The sequence below is a fragment of the Metopolophium dirhodum genome, chromosome 7 (assembly GCF_019925205.1).
Source record: "Metopolophium dirhodum isolate CAU chromosome 7, ASM1992520v1, whole genome shotgun sequence".
In the NCBI taxonomy this organism is placed as follows: domain Eukaryota; kingdom Metazoa; phylum Arthropoda; class Insecta; order Hemiptera; family Aphididae; genus Metopolophium; species Metopolophium dirhodum.
The window spans coordinates 2,389,272-2,407,521 of record NC_083566.1 but is presented as its reverse complement, the minus strand read 5'-3'; the positions used below and the strand labels follow the sequence as shown (position 1 = coordinate 2,407,521).

The following is an 18,250-nucleotide window of genomic DNA, read 5'->3' as shown; positions in this document are numbered from 1 at the left end:
GAGTTCTGAGTATTAATGACTATGCATCATCAGAATATGATCAAAAACGAGATTAATTTAAATATTTTAATAAAATATTTAAGTCGTGGCCATTGTTTATATACTATAGGTTAGTCCATAAATTGTCGTACAGCTCGACGCGCTTTAGGTAATATATGCGACTCTATATTTCCTTAGGTTATACATTGGGATTTACCTGACCAAACCAAATATATTATAATATGTAAATAATATAAATTCTAAGTAATGGTCGTAAAGGCGTTTATATAAAACCGTCTATTCCGCGAAAGAAGCTATGTGAATATTATCCTATATTAATATGCGTCTTATCTTGAGCTCCTAACCTATTACCTAATCGTCCTAATCCCTAGAAAACGGGTATCGCGGTGTGTCGGACTGTAGACAACGAGCTTCGAAAATGCACGTCTGTGCAATAGACTCGTTAGGAATGTCCACTATCACCACTATTTAAAATGTAGATAATATCACTGTGATAATATTACGGACAGTCATCACTCATCAGTATGGGTACACAGTGGCGTCATTTGCAGGCACGTAGCTAAGGGGGGGGGCAGGGTGTGCCAGGCCCACCCTATTATGTGTCCGGCCGTAGGCCGGCCCACCCAAAGTATTCAGAGGGGCCCATTATTATACGGGGGCTTTTAATTTAAATGAAATTTCAAATTTTTAATATTGTCTAAATATTACACAAATAAAACCAAATATATCGGGTTTTAATTAGAATCTAAAATAAGTTACGTAACTAAATTCAATCCATGTCCATTTCTGGAATAAAATATGTATATTGTATTACATTTAAATTCTGTTCCTACTAAGAATCGGTGATAATTTATTTTTTATAAATCATAATATCGTCAACGATTGATTAGGAAATAATTGCTATTTAAAGCCCAACACTGGTACCATATTATTATAGTATACTAGCATGTCATGTTATTCTTATCTTATCTAGACAGTGACTGTTGTATACTTTTATGTCTATTTTTAAAATACTTTTGAGTAAGGGTATTGTCATTATATTGATTCATATAGAATTATATTATTATTATGGTCGTCAACTCGTCTGTCGAACACCCCTACAACTGTACAAGGTAATATATTTAGGTAGGGGGCCTATCTAACATTGGCCCACCTAGTGAATATTTTCTGACTACGTGCCTGGTCATTTGGTGGGTGGTAACTGGGCTATTTGCCCCAGTCTAGTATTTACATCAACCTCGAGTCGGCACATTTACCACCACCATTAACCGCTATGGCACTATTCTATGAGAATCTGAGTAAAAAAAATTTTGAGTCGGATAAGCAGTGAAAAGTTTCCCTAGTCTAATAAAAACTGAAATGACGCCACTGCGGGGACACACTGTCTATATGGTGGTACGATATACCTACTAGTTTATTATCTGAGGTGGTGACGTAAAAAACGGTTTGATTGAAAACATGAACCAGTATAATAATAATAATATTATTATTTAATAATGGTTGAAAATCAGACAGGCATAGGACGCGGAACGTGCCCGTTTTTCGAAGGAGAAAAAAAAAATCCTGGGAACTCGATTTGCTGTTTAGTTGGTTTAAAGTGTGCTTCGTTATTGAGTAGACGTTACTGTAAATGGTAATGGATATTATGTTAAATTTTAATTCAATGATAAATCATTGCATATACATGAAAAACACAATATGAGAGGATTAAGCGTGTCAGCCTTAATTATTTATGATTTATGAATAATGATATAATTTAATGATTAATTTATTTATACTGTCATTACTCACTCATTAGCATTTTATTTTCTATTAGTAATAACTAATAACTAATAACTAAATAACTAATTACTATAATAAGGTATGTTGAAAGTTGAACTATTTCTTTCAAAAATCTCGTAAAATCTCAAAACATATTTTTACACTAAATAATAAATATAGTGCTGCGTTATATAATTTGGGTGGGTTTAGATTTTTTTGATTTAGTTATGGTAAAAAATAGGGCAATCGACGATTTTCAACAAAAAGACGTTCTATATAATATGCTCCATACACATAGGCGCAAATAACGTTTGAGATTTGTGGTGGCTAAAGCCCTACCAATTACCATAACTTAAAAACAATTAAGCAAATTAAGCAAACTATTGAAACTTTTTGGGTGGGCTCAGTGTCTAAATCTCCCCTATTTGCGCCTATGTACTTTTAGGTATTTAAAAGATCTTACCTGGACGTGGGTAGGAACAGTTTTCCGTCAATGAACACGGAACCCGAGAGCAACACGAACCAACACATCGCCAACTCTCCGGTACTAAAAAATTGAGAAAAAAACTGTCACATTTTGCAAAAAAATTTATTTTAACATACCAGGTAATCAATGTTCGGACGAGTAGTTCATTAGTTATAAGCATGTAAAGATTAGATTAGCGGAGAGTGGTGGACAACATTTAGCGTGTACCCCTGTGCCACTCTACTGCACTCATCAAAACTTATAAAAGCTTAAATACTTATAAGTATAACTAATGAACTACTTGTCTGAAAATTAATCTTTATAGATTGAAACACTCCGAATACTATCCTGCTTAAGAATTGAAATTCAAAAAGTATGATGTCATTCGAAAAACTTAAGAAATAGTAAAAAGTAATACTTTTTCAGAATTGTTGTTTTAAAGTGACATCAAATTATTTTCAAAAAAGTTGACTTCGAAATAATGAGTGTAGACGTCAGGGGTCATTATTTAACCCGTCGTGCCGTAAAATGTTAAAAACGGGTTTTGGAGACACATCGCTGTCTATATGCTAATATTTGCGTTAAAACAAAAAATATAGTTGTTTAAGAAACGCCTAGATGGCAGCACTTTATACATTTTTTTTATGTTAAATGCACAAATATAATATGTACTATAATATCTGTATAGTATATTATATCTGTGGTTAAATGTACACTATTTTTATTTAAAAATATTACGATGCTACGTTGAACATTTTTTAAAACTTTGTTGTCACACTGGACAATTATTTAAGCAATGTACATTTTATTTCAAACATAATATCAATATTATCAAACAACATCAAATCACCATAAAATTATAATAGTTATGATGACGATAATAATAATGAGTTTAGCCTTTATAGGTACACAAATTACCAGAGTCTGTAAGTATATTTTTAAGTTTTTTTTGACTATTTTTACTAGTATTATATGTTAATTGCGTTTTGAATAAAATGTAAATTAAACCTAAAATAATATTATGAATTTCATAAAAAAAATCAACATATTATTTATGAACATTTAAATATACGTTTACAGTATACAGTCAACACCATGTCACTAAAATAAATTCAAAAAAATGATCTAAATGTTCTGGAAAGATTATAATAATATACAAATATAAAACAATCATTTTATGAAAGTTTCAGTTTCAAATATCCCCCCGATTATAGAATTTATGTAAAGGTAGTTGTGGAACCCGCCGGTAAGGTTTAGGGTACACACACGCGTAATGTTTCGGATTGTTTTGGAAGTTTACGGTTAATATTGTGACTTTGGACTTTGCAACAATCCCTGTTATTTTAGGCAGTGTTAACTGTGAATAATTCATCATACATGTGCAATATTTTCAATTTTGTTAGTATATTATAAAGGTCCAAAACATTATTATTTTGTATAAATATTTCTCTAACTTTGCGACACAAACTTTGGTGGGTATGAATGCTAAAAAATTAAATTAGGAAATAAACATTAAACATAATATACGTTATACTAGTACATTTTTAATATCCCCTAAAGCTACCTCTATCGGGTAAATCTTCCGTAGCCGCACAAATATATTGGCATCGACCCAACACATTCTGTATGATGGCTATGGGGTTCTGGCAAATGTCCGGCACTAACAAACCTTTTGTTGTCACAAGTATAGGTATTAGGCGAGTATAGGTACACAAACTATTGGCACAAGTCTGGGACAAGAAAACTGAAAGAGGGTTAACGTGGACGCGGACCCGTGTATAATATAACATAGAGTGTTCAATACTTTAATGATCTAAACTTGTATTCTAAAATATCTAAAGGGTTCTAACGATTTGCTTACATATAACGTCTAACTACAAGTTCCAATAATGTGTTCGTCGGAGATATTTGGAACGAGTGTACTTGTGTCATATACACATTACTCGTGTATCTGTACCTATAAGGCTATATGTATAGTGGATGGTGGAGCCAGGCGAGCCAGCTATGCGTGAAAAACTGATTACGAACTTTACGATATTTATCATTGAATGTTAGATCAAGTAGAAAATAATGTTATTATATGCGTTAATAAGACAGGTACAAAAAAAAAAAACTATCGAAAGTTAGTTTTCGATGGCGGTTGAAGCGTTGGAAAACGACCTTTTTCCGTCCAGTGGTAAATCCCCATATAGTGCCGGGCGGTAAAATGGAAATCCCCAAAAGAGTTGGGCACAACATATATCACGCAAATATCCTTTGAGCAACCAGACACCGAAATCTTTGCCACGGTCCTTACTAAACGTCAACTCATATTATAATTATTTATAACCACCGTCCTCCATGCACGACGCTTAAAATAAATAAAACCATATCGTTTTCTTTCATGAAATATTGTTTTCGTAGTTAATAGTTTGGTTGTTGCATAGATCCCTGCAATGCCTCTGCCGAGATCGATGAACGCAGAGGCGTGACAGAAAGATAGTATGTGTGGCTCGTGCGGGAAAGCTATTTCAGTCTTGGGCGAAATGCGGCACGCCCCCCGCGACTGAATTAGCTCACTTCCCGCCCTTACCACGCAATATATACTATTAGCTAGCAGTACATATAGTGACATAGTGATATTAAAATGTATGTGTTTTCATAATTTCATACTTACAAGTATAATACATCGTTGGCTTCGTGGTGTTCGTATCTGACAGTTTTGCATAAAGTGCGCAACGCGGAATCTCTGTAGGTATACAAAGCTTCCAAACTTTGAAGTCCATAGTAAATTATTTGGAGATCCTATAAAACGATGATGAATAGATTAATAGAAAGATGGGTTGTCATGACTAGGTACTATATATTATAGTATATATATTATGTATACATATAATTAGCGGTTAGTGACTACTGGCTACTGACCGCCGACCGGGTCCATCGACGGTTCTTGCAGTAGAGTACTGACGGGGAGGGTTTTAGGGGTTTAACCCCCCCCCCCCCCCATAAGTAAAACATGAATAATGATTTATTCTATGGAACATTACATTTAATATGGGTAATAATCATTTATGCCGAAAAATAATTAGTGTTGTCGTATCTACCATGTCACATTTTATTACACGGTTGTATACGCCTACCGAAAAAGTACTAACGTTTATACACAGATATACGTGTGCGTGTATTAATAGATGACCGTAATATCGTTGCTCCATTCGCATTAAGAATGAACCACGGCGGCCGATTTGTGCGCAGGGGCGTGGCTTAACCACACACATGGTTGATCAGTGGGGGCGGCAAACAGGTGTTGCTTGACCCCCGCCCGACGAAAACTGGTCGACGCCTAGGTTCCTTCCTGATGTGAATGGAGTATATTATCTACTTTGAATCATGCAAAGGCATTTTACTTAAAATGCAAAATTATATTAATGAAATATATACGAGTATATTTAATTATATTTTCAAAGCCGTTCAAAAAACAATGTTCTGATTGGGACGTCGATGTTAAGATTTCACGAAGAGTTGGAAGGCAAGCACACCGTAGTAATATAGAAACAGATTCGTCTGAAGTATATTTTCGTGTTTTATTATTCATTCTATTTTTAGATTTTTTACTGCCCAAATTCAAAAACATATTTTGTTAGATCATAAACAAATTGTCAGGTTTTCAATGTCTTTTGCCATTAAAAATAAATAATTTAGAATTCAAACAACGATTCGAAACTGAAATTGTAAATTTGGTACATCGTTATGAAAATATCGTTAACTGCAGTGAACAAGTAAGTATCGGAGAACTTAGATTATGGTGGAAATATGTAATCCAAATTAATGAAAATCTTAAAAATACCTATATAGCTTTACATGTACGTGATGAAAAAATATTTCCTAATCGACTTTTTCGACTCTTTGCCGTCTCAAAACCTATCAACGAAATACAACCGGAGAATCTCGCTTACCTAAATAGATTATCAATGCTAAATATTTATCGGGATATTGAAATCTCAACAGACGAATACATATTAAGTTGTAAAGTGTTATTAGACCATAAAATAAACATTTTTTTAAATTTAATTGTGCTACGACCTTATAAGAAGAATACAATTGTACAAACATTGTTTATAAATGTTTATGCAATGACCTTAATATAAATGGTAACCGCCCCCCCCCCCCCCCCCCAAATTCTGTGAATGCCACTGGAATCTTGACACGGTATACGTACTGATTTTCCAAAGAAACATTTTCGAGACACATATACATGGTATCCGGATATTTCACCGCAATTATTTCACCGCGCGACTATTCACCGCCAACATTTCACCGCATTTACAACTCACCGCGTGTACAATTCACCGCGCATACAATTCATCGCAGTTATTTTTTTGATAATGTAAAAATGTAATAAACCAATTTATCAGTCGATGTCTATATATTAAATTACGAAATGGCATTTTTGATATGATGAGCCATTAAGTTTATCTTACTGATACAAATTGATTGAACAAATTGAAACCTTATCCAAAATTCTAAATTTAAAAATAACCAGATACGTTTAACTGTACGATTACACACGTTACTGATTATTGAATTATTGTGTCGGCATCGTCCACTACGTATATCGACGTTTACAAGAGTGTTTCATTTTATAATCATGAATAATATATCGTATATTAAAAGTGAACGGGGTAAAGATAAATTAATATTAAAAGGGTACATTTATATACTTGAAAAACAAGGTTTAAATAAATTAATATGGAAGTGTGAAAATTATCAGAAGATATGATGTAAAGGACGTTTGCATGTTTGTAATGACGAAATTATAAAAGAATTTAAACATAATCATGTGCCGGACTGTGCAAAAGTTGAAGTATGCAAAGCAATCAACGAATTAAAAGAAAAAGCTATCGAACGACCCGATTTAAGAACACGTGCAGTACTAGGTTCAATTTCGACATCTGTAAGTACACTTATTTAAAATACTTCTTTTATTAATTGTAAGACTATTCTATTTCATAATATTATACATCTTGTAGTTAACTACTTCAGCAACAGCGCATTTACCTAAATTAAGTTCTCTTAAACGAACGATTCGGCGGATAAGAAATGAGGAAGATACTTCACCACCAAACCCAAAATAAACTAAGTGATTTAATGATTCCCCAAAAATACCAATTGACGAACGATGAACAACCATTTTTACTGTACGATAGTGGTCCAGGAGAAGACCGAATACTATTATTTTCGACCGAAAGAAATTTACGTCTTATGGAAAACTGTAAACATTGGTATGCAGACGGAACATTTTCGACATCGCCTTCATTGTTTACTCAAATATATACGGTAACTGTTTTAAATTATTTTTTAATATATTAGTATATTTTAAATAAAAAGCTATGGTGAACACTAATAAGGGTATAAATAATAATAGGTATATAACCGATCAAACGTTAAATTTAATTACTTTACTTGTTATTTAGAGATAAATGTATTAAAGTTACTTTACTCGTTACTCAAAAAATATTGTAATGAAATTACTTTAATTTTCGAATAGAAAAATTAAGTTATATCATAATTATTGTAACTAAATGTGTAAATTACTATATGATTTTACAAATACATGGTGTACAGTACAGTAATGTTTTCCCATCAGTGTTTGCATTATTACCAAATAAAATTGAATCTACATATTGTCGCCTATTCGAAGCATTGAAATCAATAAAACCTGAATTGAATCCGGACACGATTATGATTGATTTCAAGAAAGCGGCCATGAATGCCATTTCAAAAACATTTCCAGTTACAAAAATTCGAGGTTGTTTTTTTCATTTTACACAGTCTGTTTGGAGACACGTTCAACAAGCTGGACTTCAACAAAAATATACTGAAGATTCAGAATTCGCTCTACAAATCAGAATGATGACTGCCCTTAGTTTTGTACCTGTAGCTAATGTTGAACAGGCTTTCAATGATTTGATGGATACTAGTTACTACACAACAAATGAAGAACTTTTAACTCCAATGGTTAATTATTTCGAAGACACGTGGATTGGTCGTATGGACCGTAGGAACAGAAGAAAGCCAGCCTTATTCCCGATCAATTTGTGGAACTGTTATGCTTATTTAGCAGAAAACATTCCAAGAACAAACAATTCTGTCGAAGGTTGGCATAATAGTTTTTCATCCACATTAAATGTAATTCATCCTAGTATTTGGAAGTGTATTGAGGCGTTTAAAAAAGAAGAATCATTAAATAAAATCCATGTTGAACAGTTTATAGCCGGGCATTCAATGGGTGTTAAAAGAAAATACAAAGACTTTGCTGAAAGGTTAAAAAATGTGTGTGATGACTATCATAATAGAATAACAGAAGATTATTTAAGAGGCATAGCCCATAATTTTCAGTTAAATGTTTTTGCATAAACTAATTTATAAGTTTTAATTAAATGAACAATAATTATACTATTATATTATTATTTACTCATTAATAAATTTTACTATATCCACGACGAATTGTAACCGCGGTGAATTATACATGCGGTGAATTGTAAATACGGTGAAATGTTGACGGTGAATAGTCGCAAGGTGAATTATCACGCGGTGAATTATCCGCGATCCCATATACATATGTCCCAGTTTGGGATAAAATTGAATTTGTTTAATGATTGTTTTCTTTCACCGATTCAATAAGATTCCACTAAACATGAATGTTTAGATGAAACAAGGAATACAGAAGAGCACAAATCAAGTACAAGTAAATAAATATTAAATAATCATAAATGATTACCAGTTATTTGTATTTTAAAATAGAAGTTATTTAAAGCTATAAAACTATTTTTAGTGACAAATTTCATATTTTTAAAAATTAAAAACAAATTAAATATTTCAAAAGTAAAGATGCTACTTATATATTTTTAAAAAAAATGGAAACTATAAAAAATGTAAGCTTGCAAGTATATCTATATAGTAAGTGATTGTTGTAATTGAATAATAATTAAGTAAAAAACTTGTATAAGTACTATTATTAATAATTCATTATACTGTATACAACATCGTTTCTCAACCTGTGGTACGCGTACCGCAGAACGCTCGTAGGTGGTACGCTAAGAAAATCTCCATTTATAAATATGTATATAATATATAGGTATTATTTGGTTTTTTTGAAATTAAATAATAATATAAATAACAATTGTACATTTGTACATATTTCATTTTATTTTTAGGAATTAAATGTCTATTATCATAATTTTGTAGTTCCTAATAAAATTAATTTTTATACATGTTAAATAACGTATTCGGTATTCATTTTTGATAAGCAAAACTGTGTAGGTGTCAGGTGGTACGTAGATATAGAAAGGTTGAGAACCGCTGGTATACAAGGTACATCGTATATTACCAGCTAAACCTGAAGACTGAAAGAAAGTCGCATAGTATTATGAGAATCACACATGATAAAAAAAGTATAGAATATATTATGGTTTTTTCTACGGTACAATTTTAGATTTTGAGCGTAATGTATTCGATCTTACAATGATGTGTTTTGTTTTTTTGTTGTCTGTACATGATAAGTAGTTGAAATAATGCTTCAATTTTTTAACTTAGTATATTTTCTCACGGGAAAGTTAATTTATTTACAGCATTTATAAGGTCAAAATGGAAAATTCCTAGAAGTTTTCAAAAGTGTCGAGAATCGGGAAAACAAAAAAAGAATCAAGAAAAATCGGGAATTTGTACGTAACCCAAATTTTAACGAAATCTTTTTGTCATAATTGTTGTTTATGTTTTAGTAAAAAATTTATAAAATGTTCAATTTTAGATTCTGAGTGAAACGATGAATGTATTGATTTTACAATGATGTGTGTTTTTTTTTTTATTTTTTTTTTTTTATTTTTTTTTTAATTTTTTTATTTTTGTGTCTGTGTACACGATAAGTAGTCGAAATAATGCTTCGATTTTCGACTTCAGTATCTTGTTCGATGGGAAAGTGAATATCGTTGGTGCATTGGGGAGGTCAAAATTTTAATTTCCCTTCCCAGTAGTTTTCAAAAGCGATGTGAAAAACAAAAGAAAAATTAAGGAAAAACGGGAATTTTTACGCAAAATCGATTTTTAACAAAATCGATTTTGGTTATTGGTGTAACTCTAAAACAAATGACCGTAGATGCATGAAATTTTCACTGGTTGTTTATATTTGCATTTTCTATACACAATACAATTTTGAAAATAATTTGACTTTTTTTGAACTGTTTACGGACATTGTCAGTTTTCAGTTTTTTAAATTTTTTTTCTATAAATATCAATAAAATTTTATTTGTTGGGTAAAAAAGCTTGAAAATTTAATAGAAGGCTCCTAGGTTATTGTTTCAAAGGCAGATGAAAAGAATTAAAAATCCTTAGTCACAGTTTTTTTTTATACACGTTTAAAGTTCAAATCTTGAAAAAATACGGAAAAATCACGAAAATTTGCAAATTATTTTGAGTTAGAAATTCATAAAAAATTTTCTTTTTAAATCTAAGATTTTAAAATCTAATACAAGATTCCTCATAAGTTTGTCTAACTTTATCAAAAAAAAAATTTCTACAAGAAAGTCAAATTAAATTTTTATGGGCGTTTTAAATTCATATTTTTACAACATTAGATATTCACTCGATTTCTCATGTACCGATTTCCTTATTTTCTTGTAATTCAAAAACGAATAACTGTAGATACATGAAAATTTCACTGAATGTTTATATTAGCATTTCCTATACACCATACAATTTTGAAAATATTTTGACACTTTTTGAGCTGTTTACGGGCATTTTCAGTTTTCAATTTTTTTAGTTTTTTTTTCTATAAATATCAATAAAGTTTTATCTGTTGGGCCAAAAAGTGTAAAAATTTAATACAAGACTCCTGATATATTTTTACAATAGCAGTTGAAAAATATTGAAAATACATAGGCACAGTTTTTTTTTATAAGCATTTAAAGATCAAATTTGGACAGAATTTATCAAATTTATAATTTAATAATTATTTTGTAGTTAAAAATTTATAAAATGTTCAACTTTTATAGCTAAGGATTGAAAATTGAAAACAAGGCTCCACGTAAATAGGTTATTTATAAATTACTTTATTCACAATAATATCATCAAATATACTTGGTAATATCATAGGCTGACTGACCGTTTTCGCTCAGAATCGTTTTTCTTATACAATGATATTATATCATTGAATTCAAATTTAACACCATCCATTACAGTGACCCACTTGTAACCTACTGTACAGCAGAGCGACATCCACTTATCCACCTTTTTATAATTAAGGATTGAAAATGTAAAACAATATTTCTCATTAGTATAGTAATACAATAACCAAAATATCTAAAACATATTTAATCACTTTTTTTTTTATATATAAATATATTAGGTTCAAATTTGGACAGAATTAGATATTTAAACGAAGAATAACGATTTGAGCTATTATTTTTGTAATATAAATTTATTATTTATTGATTCTTGAAACTTTAAAAGTATATTATTATATTATAATCAAACAAATATTTTTTAATTCACTTTGGATTCAACCTCATGTATTATACTAATGTCTAATAGATTGTAATAAATTACAAGGTAAGAAATAGTAATAATATCATAAAATAATAAAAAATATACTTAACAATATAGACTGACAGACGGCTTCGCTCAGAATCGGTTTTCGTATACAATTGTTTGTTATCATAGAATTAAAATTTAATACATCGATTACAGTAACCCACTCGACACGTACACCTACTATGCTGCAGAGCAGTATCCACTTACCAACCTTTTTTATATTGCTACTATTTACTAAAGTACTTAATTAATTGTATTAGTATACCTATTACACTATTACGGTAGGTTGATTTTAATTTTCGCCGTATACATTAAAACACACAAAATATAAAATATCAAGATTTTTGATCGAGCAAAATTTTTTTGCCAAAAACTTCCCATTTTTCGATGAGAAAAGTACTGATCAATTTTTACTTTAAACCTCCCTTTCCCAACAATAAGGACCTACTAGATTCGCTCTCCTACCAGAAAAATATTGAAATTATATATCTAAGAATTTTTCCTGCTCCAAAAGGTACAGAAAGAAAAATGAAAAAACAAAAACCACTTCATCATTAAATCGAATCAATGCCTATATCCTTTGCTCCGCTCAAAATCTAAAATTAATATAATCGGTGAAGACTTTTTAAATTATTTCAATTGCACGGGTAATGCAATAGATCTCATTAAGTTATGCCGCAAAAAACATGTTCACACGATTATATTATTTAGGTATGGTATATCGTATACATATAGTTATTATACAGGATGACGATAGGCAGTTCGTTGGACTATAAAGAATACACGTTTATACTGATTAGACTCTAAACTTTAGATGGAAACAACCGTAGGAACGACGTCGGGAAAAAATGGTCCCTCGTCGACCAGCGAACCAGTAACGGTAAAGTAATAATATTAGTGTTATTATAACATGTTTTAAATATTGTTTAAATTACTAAGAACTTTTCAACTGTTAATTGTCTAACCATTATAATATCGTTTTTATGTACCTATTGTTATTTTATATCTACTACCTATAGTTATAATTATAACAACTATATTTAATCGCTATATATACATTCATAGGTGAAATAGGTTAATTTATATGCAGCGGTATTAACAATTTTATAGGCTACCTACAGGTATTATGAGTATAAAAATATGAACAAATTACCTATACTTATATTATATTTTAATATTTTTCGATATTTTACTACAATAGGCGAGTACTGTATTTTGTAATCATTGCAGAAGTTAATAGTTTGAATTATTATATTTATTTGACGCAAATTAAAATTAATAATCATAGTAGATAAGTTACATAATATAGTACACTAGTGCAATGCAATTCAGTAGGTAGGTTTATCGTGTGCATACCTGCAAAGTCCTCCTGTCCGGATGTCTCTTGAGGGCCTTTAAGAAGTGAGGATCACTGGTCATATTTCTGTTGGTATATCATCGCTGCTACGGTGTTTTTTTGATATCCATCTATGATTTTCAGCAAAATCTGAAAATATACACGATTCGTCAGTATAATGTTGAATAACTGGAAATCGTCCAAGTAAAAATAACATGGAAAAAAGAATTATACACGTAATATATCAAATTCAAAAATGTGTGGGAACATTCCCATATAATATAATATGTGTATTCTATAGGTATGTATTATTGCAGCAGTGTACTGTATATATAGTGTATACAGTTGCAATACGTAGACGTTGTTTAGGTAGGTAGGTACCTACTCATTAAAAACGTAACCCTATGAGTGTGGGACATCCTCAAGTTATATAATTTTAATTTAAAAAATAAAATAGAGGTACCTATGCGATTGTTTTGACAATATATATTATACTAGGCGACCCGTCGCAGCTTCGCCCGCGCGTATTGGTTGTTTATCTTGCCTTCGGACGATTATATGTATAATTTTTTATTCAAATTGTATTGTTTAATGCGATCGACAGGTAAATGTAAAAAACGGTTAATGAAAACGTATTGAAATGTTTCTAGCGGTATCAATGATCAATATATTTTTATTAGAAAAATATCGGATCCCGTGCACTTTGTTCAATTAGTTATTTAATATTCGGTGTATGGTGTTCAAAATTGATCTTAACTTTTCTGTTGGCTGTAATAAAAATTCTGATTCGCGGTAGATCGCGGACTCCGTGCTATTTGTACGTATAAGTGTATGAATTAGCTCTAGAGCAGCGGTTCTTAACCTTTTGTAGATCGCGGACCCCCTTACCAAATTTTTTTCCAAATACCTTTTTTTTTTAAAAAAACATCTCATGTTATCATAACCAAAATTATAATCATTATTTTATATAACAAATTACACAAGTAGACATAACAAAACCATACACATTTATGATTATTGTATTACATATAGTTTTTTTTTATAAAAATGTAATATGTATAAAACTATGGTTGACCACGATCGATCAGCTACACTTAGTGGCAGTAAATATAAGACTTCCGAGACTACAGCGCTGTACGCATATACATTTCGTATGAACAAGAAAAACTGATTTTACTTAATAAATATTAATAACACAATTATTTGGTGTAGAATCTACATATTATATATTATATATAATATATGAAAAAAAAAATAATAATAATCCAACAATATTGTAATAATGCATTCGTGTCACTAATTGACGTATGTTATGTGTTAAGGCTGCCGCGGACCCCCGACATGAGTATCGCAGACCCCCAGGGGGCCGAGGACCACAGGTTAAGAACCACTGCTCTAGAGCATCAAAGTTATACCAAGTTTGTAGTTTTTACTTAATTCCACCTACGATGGATTAATATAATCAATTAATACAAAATCCTAACCTAATTAGTACCTATAATTGTACTAAAATCCGATGAATAAAAAAACCAAATTTCACCTTTTTTAAATTAACCTATCTTATTCTTCCCAGACGTCTGATCTACACACGAACATTCATTTATTGACGAAAAATAATAATACAAATCAACAAAAATGCCCGATTAACCAATAGAAACCTATGTATAATACACTATTATTATTTTAATCTGCAACAATAATTTTTTTATTGTTTAGTTTTGTTAAGTTTTCTGGACATATGGCGCCACTGTTGTATTTTTGACATCCATATTTCCTACTTTTCTGGTGGATTTTCCTAAAATGTTCTTTCATAAGAACCTTGTCCTGACAATTACGAACACAACAAAAAAATAATTAGCGAAATCAGTCCAGCCGTTCACGCGTGATGCGATGACCAAGGGAAACAGGGATCCATTTTTATATACAGAGATTATTATATTCGTATGATCAAAATAAAATACTTAAAATAATATAATATTAAATCTCATATAAGTCGGATATAACTAGTGATCGTCATAAATACCGACTCGTTATACCTACTTAATATATTACCCATGAATTCTATAGATAATATTGTATTTTTTTCAGTATTTTTTATTGTAACATCATAATATTTATTTTTTAAATGATTTAATGATTTATACAGGTGATGTAATTTTTATTTTTTAATTTTTATACATTTTTAGTCTTGAAGACTAGAACTGTAAATTATGTTGAGAATTTAAGCGTGAATGGAATGTTTTTTTTTCAGTGAAGAATACATAATATTATAAAGAGGTACCTGGTACCTACATGCGTATTGCGTATATATTTAACCAACTATTAATTATCATTATCATTTTACAATACCTAACGTGAATTGTACCACTATTCGGCAGGAAATTAAGGTTAAAATTAGCATCACTGTTGATTGGAATCTTCTAATAAACTTGTTTAGAAAATATATGTTGTTTTCTTGTCTATTGTTTATATTTTTTTTATTCCAAGAGTTGTATGTTTTTATAAAATAAATTATCTGTGGACATAATATATGTATAGAATGTTGTCGGTGATTAACATTAAACCTTGACATTCGGCTAACTGATTTATAAAGGCACTCACTTTCGAATAGAGTCTTAACTAAAGTAAAATATTTAGTATGTATAATAGTCAACACTATAGTTGAAGGCATATAATTATTTGAATTTCTAATGGATTTTTTCCTCAACATTTTTTTTTCAATTAAAATAAAATGATAGCTACATATTATTTAAAGTTCGAATGAAGAAATATTATATTTTTACTACAGCTAACAACACAAATAGTTGCATTGAGTAATACCGATCTTTATCCCCTTAATAATATAATTAAGTACATATAATTATTATGTGATTGTAAATATTTTGGTTTTATGTTTTTTGGTTTTTGGTTACCATAATGTATCCAACCACCCCACCCCCCTAAAAAAAATTCTACCACGGCACCTAGGCATCATAAAACCCCGATCACCACGCCACTGCACGCGTAGGACCAACATAATCTAAAAATATTTGACAGACTTGTGATCAACTTAGTGTTGCTTATGTATGTATCCTTATATTCATTTGTAAACTATTCTTATATTATTAAATGATAGGTACTAATTATTTATATTTTATTTTACCCTTAAAATATTAGTTAAAAATAAACTAACTAATTTAATATTTAGATAATATGTTTAATTACGTTAATGTTTTAGTCGTATAGTGTCTATAAGCAATATCCAAGTATCTCACAGATAATATATTGTGTATTTGTGTGATCTGTTATGTATACATTTACAAACCGGTAGTATATAAGTTTGTAACATACCTAATCAACCATTAAGTTATATACGTTTTTTTAATGACTTTACATCATTACATGTGAAATACAGTAAATATTTCGTAATAAAATTATTAAAAGTAATTTCAACTTTTTATTGTACGATAATTGATCGTACCAGCGTTAAACTGCCTTTTTAGCAGTTCGAACGTGGAAATTGTAATATTTGAAAATTATAGGTAGTATATTATTGCATTAAAATCAGTATGTGCATAATATTACTGGGGTGAACGGGATAGGAATATTTAGAATATTGTATCCAAACGTATTTCCTTTATTGCATAAATTTGATTTCAAATCAATTTCCAGAATGGATTTGATTATACTGAACATTGCCGATTTTAATCATCATTTCGAATTAACTTTCGGGAAGACTTGGCCTGGAGGGCAGAAGAATTATGCGCGAGTTCCTCCTATGGTACTCTCCTCAACCATGACATATGGATATTACGATATATGAGCATATGAAGGTTATACGCAATACGCGTAAATATATATATAGCTGTATTTTAGTAGTATATATGGTAAAACAAAATTGATAAATGTCTGTAGCCTGTAACGAAGTGCAAAGTTAATAATGCGGCTGTTATTATAATAATATAATATTACGTCGTATATATGCGCTACGTAGTACAGTATAGTACAGTCATCGTTTTTAGAGGGTACCTACGGTAAACTGTGATTTGTTATTTTTATCGTCCACGTGACCTGCACGTGGGAAAGTAGTATATACAACGAAATCGATGATATTTTGTCGAAAAAAAACTTTCCTATTTAATTTAAGATAACTCATTAGCATTTAATCATTATATCATATTATGGTAAGTACCGATGTATGTGAAAATGATTCACCGGAATGTCGTTTTATTATTTTCAATATTAAATATTACGTTTTTAAAAGAAAATATCGAAAGACAGCATTACCTGATTATAAATATGTTATTTACTCGTTGTATATAATATGTAATGTACCAGTGTTTTATTACAGAACTATTTCCACAATAAAAATATTATATTATTGCGATAGGTAATATTATATATGCGTGACTGATTATTTTTATTATTTTTTTAATTACTTTTTCCATTTTAATACAAGGACAAGGCCTTTTATTGCGAATTATAGGTTAAGCACTTAAACAATAGTAATATACAATGTATTATATTATATAATACGTGTAATGTGTTAGAATTATTGTTTATTATTCTATACTACCAAGCAGTATTTTTGTTTAGTTTTGTCGGAAATCACACGATGATCATGATATTATGATACCTATATAGTATATAATACGCGCTGCAGCAGACATTGTAATTCATAAACGGCAAACTGAATCAGAGACTTTATCATTTTATATTTCAATCTGAAAGATTTTCTTTTTTTTCCCTGTTCTTTCTTCGCCTCTCGCAATTTGTATTTTGAATCAAAATTTACGACCGATTGCCGATGATGTGTTTGGGGTTTTGACACAAAACTTTTGTGACGATAGGTTATACCTACATAACTCAACGCTCGCGCACGTACCTATATATACGATAGTACAATAACGACACAGCTCGTGTGCACTGTACGATGATATTTTAATGTGAAGACTTGTTGAGAGTAAGAGCATATATCATATGCGCGGGCACTTGCGGGCCCAGAGTTTAGAGACCCCGACACCGGTCGAGTCGAACCCGTTCGAGATATCCGCTAAACGGATGCTGATAAAGAGTATAATATTGGACCTCGTTCGGTGTGGCGGGAGTGCTATCGCGCGTATAACATACTTAGTATACAA

General features: G+C 30.5%; 1 protein-coding gene across 1 annotated transcript in view; it reads right to left on the bottom strand.

Annotated features, from left to right (window-relative positions):
* Positions 1 to 18,250, bottom strand: part of LOC132949775 (rap guanine nucleotide exchange factor 2) — an 87,138-nt gene that overhangs the window by 50,230 nt on the left and 18,658 nt on the right. The window contains exons 2-4 of the mRNA XM_061020846.1: positions 13,151 to 13,280; positions 4,884 to 5,011; positions 2,225 to 2,308 (exon numbers count right to left, since the gene is read on the bottom strand). Of these exons, the coding sequence (XP_060876829.1) occupies positions 2,225 to 2,308; positions 4,884 to 5,011; positions 13,151 to 13,213 (275 nt within the window). The 5' untranslated portion in view covers positions 13,214 to 13,280. The remainder of the gene's footprint in view (positions 1 to 2,224; positions 2,309 to 4,883; positions 5,012 to 13,150; positions 13,281 to 18,250) is intronic.